This window comes from Cebus imitator, unplaced genomic scaffold (assembly GCF_001604975.1).
Source record: "Cebus imitator isolate Cc_AM_T3 unplaced genomic scaffold, Cebus_imitator-1.0 Scaffold178, whole genome shotgun sequence".
Classification (NCBI taxonomy): domain Eukaryota; kingdom Metazoa; phylum Chordata; class Mammalia; order Primates; family Cebidae; genus Cebus; species Cebus imitator.
The window spans coordinates 3,234,048-3,244,486 of record NW_016107493.1 but is presented as its reverse complement, the minus strand read 5'-3'; the positions used below and the strand labels follow the sequence as shown (position 1 = coordinate 3,244,486).

Genomic DNA, 10,439 nt, shown 5'->3' with positions numbered 1-10,439 from the left:
AAACCACTGGACTCCTGGTCTCTCCAGTTCTTTCTAGGTATAAACCTGTCATTCTTGGTTGAATCTCATGACTAGCATGGAACATTGGAGCCATGAAATGGGAAAGCCTCTTTGTGTGGCCAGCTTCTTGTATGGCCAGCTTCTTGGCATCTTCTTGGTGGAGAGATTAAATCCTACCATCATGGACCTTGTCAAGGGTCAAGGATAAAACATTTCTGTCAGAGAAGCGTTTGAGACACGCTGATCATATTTACTCTGCTGTACTGATGGGTGGGGACTTTCTTCTCCATTCCTGCTGCCACTGCCCTCATCACCATCTCCCGATTTATTGCCCAAAGTACTGCATTAGCCTCCTAACTGGTCATTCAATCTTTAGTCTCTCCCCTGTCTGCTTTATCCTCTATCTTTCTACTCTATTTATTTTCTTAAAATACCACTTTCATTTAATTTTTACTTTATTTTAAAGCCTTCAAAGGCGGCCATCTGTTAGGACACATACAAACTCCTTGACGGAGCAATGGATGTGTTTAGTGATGGAGCCCAGCTTCCCTCTCAGCCTCACTCATGGGCTGCCCCAACCCCCAGCCCTACTCACTAGCCTACCAACCTGCCATCCCCAGCCCCCATGTTATCCTCCCTTCTCTCCACTGGTGCAAAAGCTACCATCTTCTATGCTTCACTTTTAACAGCCTTCCTCCCCTTTCCTCCCTCTAGGGAAGGGCTCTTCTTATCACCAGAGCTACTCTGAGTGGCTCTGCTGAATGGAATGAGGGGAGGAAATGCTGCCCACTCATTTCCTGTCTGAGGTTATTAGTTATTTCCTACTTCAAGCTCTTCCTGTTAGATTTAGAGATCTTCAACGACAGGACCCCTTCTGTGTCATAAACCATTGTAGTGTCTTCTGGGTTTACCACACTGTGCCTGGGGTATAGATTGGTAGGTGGTTAATAAGTAAATAATTTTATTTAAACTATTTGGTTAATAAATGTTGATTGACTTGGAGGCAATTTTGTGATAATTAACTTTCAGTTTGTCAGACACTTGCTGTAGGTGACTAGATTTGCTCAATGTTGGCTAAGATGCATATTTATCCGAGACCAAAAATTCAACTCACATCAAAGGTTCTCCTTTTGCAAGGCCAGTGTGCCCTTTAGGTAATATAATCTTATGGGACCAGGTTCAGTGTGCCTTTTAGGTAACATAATCTTATGAGACCACTGTCAGTGTGCCCTTTAGGTAGATTAGCCTTGCAAAAGGAGAACCTTTCATGTGAGATAGAGCCTAGGATACTTTTAGGGGCCCAGGGAAATGTTTAACTTTTAATTCACTGCAGGTTACTAGATAGGGAAGAGAGGGAGGTGGGCATGGGTTGAAAAACTTCCTATTGGGTACTATGTTCACTGCCTGGGTGATGGAGTCTACATTTCAAACCTCAGCATCTCGCAATATACATAGGTAACAAACCTGCACCTGCAGCCCCTACATCTAAAATAAAAGTAGAAATTTTAAAAATCTTTTAAAAATAAAAAAAATGAATATAAAACACTGAATGCAGCTTGGATTTATGCTGTTACAATCACATTTTTATATGTAGATATTGCTATATAGGCATACAGTTTATTTTTTATACGGAGGAAGAGATTCACAAAGGCAAAAGTGCCTAGGGCCTATAAAGGTTATAATGTGACCCTGAGATGAAAGCAAATCAAACAGTCATTTGGAAATTTGCCCCTCCCTGTGTGGCAGCCCAGAAAGTGTCCCTAGAGCATTGCCCTGGAAGCCTGTCTGCAGGCTCACTGCATAGGCCAGTGGGGCTTCCCTAGGGCTGGACAGTGAGTCAGGGAACCCTCACCTGAGTAGAATAGGGAATATAAACACACGGCATAATCTCTTCTGATTTCAAGTTGGCCTCAGGTGATCTCTCAAGAAAAGAGCCATTTAAAGGAATCTGCTGTTGTCCTTCTGTTTGAGAAAATCACCCTTGGTTAGGATGAGCTTATCAAGTTGGAGAATATGTTGCCAGTGGCAGATAAATATACGGTGGAAAGAGGATGCAGGCTGGGAGCCACGTCTGGTTCCAGCTGCAGCTCCCAAGCTAGGCCTCCTTTGGCAAGTCATGGAAACTTCAGGGTCCTCAGCTGCAGCGTGACAGGGTTGGTCAGATAAGCTGCAAAGTCCTTTCTGGTTCTTCCGGACCACTATACGCTACTCACAAAATTTGGACTCAAAGAACTTTAAAGCTATTTGGAAACAACCTACTATAATGTGTACATTTCACAAATGAGAACACAAAGCTCCAGAGAGGTTAAGTGACCTTTGCAAAGTACCAACGTGGGACTGGTGGCTGAGATGGGATCCCTGATAGTCATGTGACACTTACTGAGGATACATTCTGAGAAATGGTGTAGTTAGGTGATTCTGTTGTGTGAATATCATAGAATATACTTACACAAACTTAGATGGGTAGCCTACTGCCTACCATACCATCTAGGTTTGTGTAGCAATAGCTACACCTGGGCTACAGAGTATAGCTATTGCTCCTAGGCTACAAACTTGCACAGCATGTTACTGTAGTGAATATTGCAGCAATCATAATATAATGGTAAGTATTTGTGTATCTAAACATATCTAAACACGGAAAAGGTACTGTAAAAATATGGTATTATTAATGTAATCTTATGGAACCACTGTCATGTATGTGGTTTGTTTTTGCCCCTAAATTTTTATACATGATTGTATATATGTATGTGTGTATATAGATATATGTGTGTATGTGTATATATTTTAAACAGTTTGCCATACTGTTATTTGACCCATAATTTTTTAATGTAATTTTAGTCAAGGAGACAATATCTTACATTAATAATCCTATGAATAATATGCATTTATTTTTATTTCTCTAAGTTTAAATCATTTTATTTCCATAAAACTCATGATGTCTTTGAATAAAGAGAGGGGGAATAAGTAATATGCCCCACAAACTTCATTTTGTTTAAAACGAAAAGTCCTATAAGAAAAATTGCCATCTTTATGAATCTCTGCAATAAAATCTTCCATAAATCTTTAAAACCACAGAGATACTTCTCATTAATTTTTCTTCACCTGCTTTGATACTGCAATTTAGACTACTCATAAATATGGCCAAATATTTAAGGAAAATTGTCAGATGCAGTCAAGTATCTGACCTGCTACACATGGAACAGCTGGAGAGCAGGATAATTGGTCAGTTTCACCCTTAGGTTTGAGGTAATGTAAACATAGCTTATGAATCTAAATTAGAAGTACTTGGTCCCTAGTTCATGGTTTACAGCAGGAGCTATATAATTGATAGTGATATGCACAAAATAAAATGCTTAAATCTTGGTTTCTTACCTTTAGATATCAGATTGATGGTAGCATTTCCTGCTGCTAAAATGGGGTTTAGGTCAGAAAAATTAGGCCGACGCACCATATGTCCTCCTAAAGTCTAAATAAAAATATAAATGTCATTTTAAAAGCTATACTTAGCTATTTGACAAATAAGGAATTATTTGTGACATTTCTAACAGGGTTCTTGTGTAAGTTTTTAATTCTCCCTTTTTTTTTTTTTTTTTTTTTTCTCACTCTGTTGCCCAGGCTGGAGTGCAGTGATGCGATCTCCACTCACTGCAACCTCCGCCTCCCAGGTTTTTTTTTTTTTTTTGCTTCACTGAAAGGTCTGGCAGGGTTTGGGGGCAGTTACGTAGATTAGATCATATATTGTGCAAGATTCCCACTCCTGACCCCATCCAAACTTATAGCTTGAGAAAATATTCCTCTTCCATGTGCGATGAAGAGGGAAATTTCTTTGAGAACTGACCCGAGTATGCATGTGTCTTTGTTTAGAAGCCTTCCTTGATAGGCATGTTTACTTATGAGGACAGACAAAAGGAAAATGAATGGGAATGTAGGGGCTAGTGCCAGCAGGTTAGGGAGAAGAGGGGTTAAAGCTAAAGGGAAGAAAGAGTGTGGACCAATATGCGGCAGGTGGAGTGACTGGAGCCTGGGGAAACCTAAAGAACCGAGATAGGAGCATCACATTCAAAATGCGTGTGGTGCTGCTGGGAGGTAGAGCCTGCTTTGCTGCCCAAAGCCTCAGTGAAGGCTGCTTCACACATAGCCTTGAACAGTGGGCCTTTGAAAGACTTAAGGGGACAAGTCGATGCTGAGAGGAGCAACATGCTTCAGAAAAGGGACAGAAGATGCAGAAGGTGAAAACATAGAGTGGGTTTTTGAGAATCAGCCGAAGGGCCAGAGAAAATCAGGAGACAGGAAGTATCTGCTGGCCCCTACTAAATCCTGCTGAACTGCTCATCACGTGTGAAATGAGAAATGATTCAAACTAATCATTTTTAAATCTTAAGTAATAAGAAAGCCCCATAAAGCTAAACAACTGGGGGTATCCAAGAATAGACACGTCACGTACATGATTAGAAATTCACCTTGGTGCAAAGGCCTAAGAGGAGAACCAGCCGTACAAGAGCATTTTGGAAATGCAGGCTTGTGTTTACACAAGTCTTGGATGAGGCATATTTCATGGAATTTTAGAGCTGGACATAGAGACAGTCTATTTGATCAAATCTTAGCGATAGCCTATTTGGTTGAATAGAGACCTTAGAGATTGCCTCTTTGGATCTTAGAAATAGTCTATTTGGTTGAATCTTAATTTTTGGTGTTACATTTTTAATCTTAAATTTTGGTGTGATTTTTTTGTCTATAGTTTTTATTTTAAAATTTTTAGACTGACAATAATATATATTTATGGGGTACAATGTGCTGTTATGATGTATGTATACCATAGTGGAATGATTAGATCAAGCTAATTAACATATCTATCACCTCATGTATTTATCATTTCTTTGTGGTGAGAACACTTAAAATCTACTCTTGTAGCAATTTTGAAATATACATTACTATTAATTATAGTCACCATGTTGGGCAACAGATCATGAAAGCTTATTTCTCCTGTCTAACTAAAACTCTGTGCCCCTTGACTGACATCTCCCTTACACTGGACCTTAATTTTTAAAATGAAGAAACAGTGGCTTACAGAGGTCAAGAAGCTTCTCCAGAATCTTGTGACTCCAGCACCATAATTTTGCTGTACCATGTGCTACTCTGCACACAAACGTACACACTCAACATGATGCCTTTACCTTAGGCATATACATGCTCACACTCATATTGTACAGACTTGTTCAACATTGACTTGAGATTCCTCTTCAGAGTAAAATTTGTTAAAGTTACAGAACTGTATGACTGTCTATAACTGTGATGTATCTCATTAGAGAACATACGGCCATATTCATAATCTGGGCTCTTGCAAGTGTCCTCAGATGCTTCAGAAGAGTTTGATGGGTCTTAGTCTTCTCCTTCGGTTGCTCCAAAATGATCAAATGTAAGGCATCATTCAACTGGGCCAGGCTGTATCCTGTACCTGTCGTCACCCCTGAAAACATGGTAGTGAGATATCAGCTTCAAGGAAGCTGTAACCAGAGGAGGTTGCATGCAAACAGTCTTTTAAATATATCTCCTCTTTTCATATTTACTTAGAATGACAAAACCCAAAGATAAAGATATTTCCAGCAGCTTGCTTTATTCAAAAATATGAAGTATCAAATCCTTTTTCCCAGTCATGTATACAGTCATATATGCCATACATTTTAGCACATATCAACCACAGATATCTGAAATTTATTACTTTCTTTATTTCCAGTTTAGTTTTTCTGAATAAATTGATCCAATATGAAAATTCCAGCCATGGCCCTATAAGATGTTTTAAAGATCATCAAGCCTAAGTGGGAGCTGGCCTGCACAACGTGTGTTGCCCATCAGCCATCTCTTCCTATTCATCCATTATTAGAAAGATGACAATAACAGATGCCTTCCTGCACCTTGGGCCAGAGTTTTGTTTGTGGGTGTGCTTACAGAGTATGAGTTGAGTAGTGATGTCATCTACCGCATGTTTTCTCAATGGGGGCAATACTGTTGCCAGGCTGGAGTGCAGTGGGATGATCACAACTCACTGCAGCCTTGAGCTGCCAGGCTTAAGCAATCCTCCTGGAGAAGCTGGGACTATAGCTGCAAGCCAGGTTTGGCTAATTTTTACATTTTTTGGTAAAGACTGGGTCTTGCTACGTTGCCCAGGCTGGTCTAAAACTCGTGGGCACAAGTAATCCACCTATCTCAGCCTCCCAAAGTGTTGGGATTACAGGCATAAGCCACTGTGCCCAGACCAAAAATCTCGCTGTTCTTATGTATAAAGCACCTATATACATTCAACACACTTGACATAACTAATTCCATCTTAGAAGAAGACTCCATTTTATATTTCAGAGGGCATTTTGCCAACAAGGATAAGATGTTTTGTTTAGTGAACAAATAAAAACAAAAAGACTACATCCAACCAGATAAGGACACAAATAAGCACACTCTTCCACTATCAGTTCTTGCCAGAACCCTCTGTGACTATAGAAGATTTGGCTTTCAGTAGCTCGAAATGGACATCAGCTTACTGTCACTCATGATAAAAACTTGGCGTCTGCACTGAAGGCTGTGCTACCTCAGACTCTTCCTTGCAAGACCAACGGGATGCCTGGCCCAGAGCATGACTGCTTTTGTCTTCTTCACTCCCCCTGCACTGGTTCATTAACCCTTTCTTCTGTCTTTTTCCTCTTGATGTTAAATGTTGCTTCATTGTGGAATGTTTAACTTATAACACTTACATATTGGCTAAGTGTATTATTATGTGTGTTTACAATATTGACCTTCTTGTGGAGAGGCTTGAGCCTGCGTGCTCCGGCTCTGACAACTGAGTGATCCGGGTAAGGAGAACTGCCTCCTTGGGAACTCCATGGAGCTTGTGGCTTTCGTAATTGAAATAACATTAATAAAAGTCTGACATTGTGGAAAGTCACAAACATGCATGGACCTGGTTACCTAACGACATGTACATAAACAGATACACAGTTTATCTGTGGTGTTAAAATTTCAGGGAGGGATGATTAGGGAAATAAAATCTATTGCTTCTTACAGGTGTGATAATGAAGAAAAGGTTAAGAAACATTGATCTAGTTGTACAGGCTCCACCTCCCCTGTCCTTCTAAAAATAACTAAACTGAAGATGAATAACTAAATAAATTTATTTTAAAAACTGTAAAAATAACTAAAAATAATTAAATACCCTGCACACTGTCTTCCCAGCCCTCTTCCATGTCTGACTGGGCCTCCTCTTGCTCCATCTCTTCCTGTGAATCTGATTTTTTTTTTCAACTGTCTGGATCATGTTACATTTTTTTTTTCTTTTGAGATGGAGTCTTGCTCTGTCACCAGGCTGGAGTGAGGTGGTGCGATCCTGGCTCACTACAACCTCCACCTCTTGGGTTCAAGTGATTCTCCTGCCTCAGCCTCCTAAGTAGGTGGGACTACAGGTACCCACCACCATGTCCAGCTAATTTTGGTATTTTTAGTAGAGACGGGGTTTCACTGTGTTGGCCAGGACGGTCACAATCTCTTGACCTCATGATCCGCCTGCCTTGGCCTGCAAAGTGCTAGTATTACAGGTGTGAGCCACTGCACCCAGCCTGGGATGTGGTTTGTGTGCAGAACTTAGAAAAGTCTCATCCCCCCACCCCACTCTGAGAGGCTTAACTTTCCCTAGTACTGCAATGTAATGCTATTATATTTTTATGGGATGAAACAATATAAATTTAATGACCATGGCTCCTGAACCAGTTATGTCAACAATCACTATGTAACTTTTTTCCTGTAAGATGTTTGCATATTTTCACAAAGTGAGAACAAATACTATACATGAATCCCCTGCTTTAGGTTCTATAAGCATGCACTGGAATTTGCTTGAAACTTTCTCTGGGTGAAGTTTAAAAAGGATTTTATGGGTGGAGGTTATAATTGGCTTGGGTAGAGGTTGAGATTAATTTTCATCTTGGAAATCGCTGCCCCTGAAGAAATAATACAGGGTCAGGATACTCCCGGTAACTGTGACAAAGAGCTGAGAAATTTTCTGCAGCATCCTAGAGGGGCTGCACATCTCTCTCCTCTGTTCTTTTGTCCCCAGTTTGAGCCAGCAATGCCACCCCTGGGCGATACACTGCTCTGGCAAGTCCTGCTTTCTACCTGCGGTCAGAAGCCTAATAATAATGTGGGTCACACCTTAGTTAAAAAGCCTATTTAATAGGGTGTGAAACACAAGGAAAACCTTTATTTCTCCTTTTGGTGTCCCAAAATTTCCAAAGAACCCAGGTGCTATCTGGCTCAAAGATGGAGGTCACTTCTCGCTTGGTTAGACCTTCAAACAGCTCTGTGATGCTGTTTTCTCCCTGAGCCCCCAACAGCTAGTTTGATGCCCCCTCCCTCCACCCTCAACAGAAGTGCCTGACTCAGTTACTTCCATCTTCTGTTGACTCATCCTAGGTAGGGTTGCTAGATAACATGTAGGATGCTCAGTGACATTTTAATTTCAGATAAACAACAAATAATATTTAAGTATCAGCATGTCCCCTGCATTCAAATTCAAATCTAACTGGGTGTCCTGTATTTTTATATGCTGACTCTGGACACTCTACTTAAGTCAAATACAACCCGTACATCAGAACTAACTAACTTCCTCCCTCCCTCCCTCCCTTCCTTCCTTCCTTCCTTCCCTTCCTTCCTTCTCTCCCTCCCTCCTTTCCTCCCTCCCTTCCTTCCTTCCCTCCCTCCCTTCTCTCCTTCTCTCTCTCTCTCTTTCTTTCCTTCTTTTCTTTCAACAGAGTCTTGCTCTGTCACCCAGGCTGGAGTGTAGTGGCATGATCTTGGCTCACTGCAACGTCTACCTCCAGGGTTCAAGCAATTCTCCTGCCTCAGCCTCCCCAGTAGCTGAGACTACAGGCATGCTCCACCACACCTGGCTAAGTTTTTGTATTTTTAGTAGAGAAGGGGTTTCGTCATGTTTGCCAGGCCGGTCTTGAACTCCTGGTCTCAAGTGATCCTCCCACCTCAGCCTCCCAAAGTGCCGGGATTACAAGTGTGAACCATTGTGTCTGGCCAGAAATGTGTTCCTTGATCCTTTGTGTAGGAGAGCTTTCTCAGTGCCCCCAAGATTCACAGCCCCACAGTATATCTAGAAGTTGTCCTGAGACTGAATGGGGCAGCCAATGTGTGCAGCAGAACCTGGATTTACAGTGGAATCTGGTCATTCATCATTGAGTTCTTGTGTCCCTCTGTGCCAGGCAGGGAATGTGACATCAGGGTCAGGCATGGTCCTTTGCTTCAAAGGTCACATTGCTTTGAAGTGGGAGCCTCCCACTCCCACCTTCAACTCTTTGTATGTGTCAGGATCAACTTCCCCCAGTTTCTCAAAAGCACTCTGTTCTTTTGCCTTTGGCCCCATGCTGCTGACAAGAACACCCTTGGCACTAGACTTTTGGTGTGCCCTGAAAATGCCTACTCACCCACCCTTTCTTCCTCTGCTGCCCACACCCAGCTTGCATGCCCTTCCCTGTGCCCATGGCATGGCTCTCCCCATGCTTGCTCTATGGGCCATTGCACTGGCAGTCTCCCTCACCAGACTGAGGGCAGAGGCTGTGTCCGTCCAGCTTTCCTCTGAACACCTGGTGCTTGGTAAAATGTGTTAGCTAAATGAAGTCAGAATTATTTTGAGAGCTACAGGAAGTATCAGGGCTGCAGCAATGGGTCCTGAGGGCAAACATTTAGGAGTGCCTCTGAGACACCCATGCCCCCAGTTTTGTCCTAGAGCCAGGATCTCATGAAGACTAAACAACTCTAACATGCTGCACTCTCCTTGTCCCACGGAGCTGAGGGCCGTTCACTCTTGGTGGTGCAGAAGAAAAGAAAGATGCGTATGGGGGAGGAAAATAAAGGTAGAACAAAAAGAAAAAAATAACATAACATAAAACGAGAGGAGCCTTGTCCAGATTGTGGTGATGCTGTGGCATTGATGGAGGGGTGAGCTTTACGCAGCCAGTGGCTGTGGTCTAAAGGAAAGAACAACAACAATAACAATCACAATTTCATCAAAGAGTTGTGTATATTTTCTCATCTTTTGCCTCTGTAATTTGTCTTGGAAATGTATAAAACAGAAGGGTACGTAAACACAAAAATACTGGTTTTAAATTCAAGAGATGGGGAAACTGTACAGGAAATGGTCATTCTAATACAATATTAAAGGATAAATCGTTTTCTTATCAACAAAGGCAAAGCAGTAAAAGCCATTTTCTTTACACTCAGAAAAGTTCTTAGCCTCACGCCTGTAATCCCAGCACTTTGGGAGGCCGAGGCGGGTGGATCACGAAGTCAAGAGATCGAGACCATCCTGGTCAACATGGTGAAACCCCGTCTCTACTAAAAATACAAAAAATTAGCTGGGCATAGTGGCACGTGCCTGTAATCCCAGCTACTCA

General features: G+C 41.8%; 1 protein-coding gene across 1 annotated transcript in view; it reads right to left on the bottom strand.

Moving 5' to 3' along the window:
- Positions 1–6,030, bottom strand: part of LOC108315709 (aldehyde oxidase 4-like) — a 47,980-nt gene extending 41,950 nt beyond the window's left edge. Inside the window, 3 exon segments of the mRNA XM_017545165.2 lie at positions 1,853–1,962; positions 3,373–3,466; positions 5,316–6,030. Coding sequence (XP_017400654.2) covers positions 1,853–1,962; positions 3,373–3,466; positions 5,316–5,477 — 366 coding nt within the window. The 5' untranslated portion in view covers positions 5,478–6,030.
- Between the last annotated feature and the right edge of the window lie 4,409 nt (positions 6,031–10,439).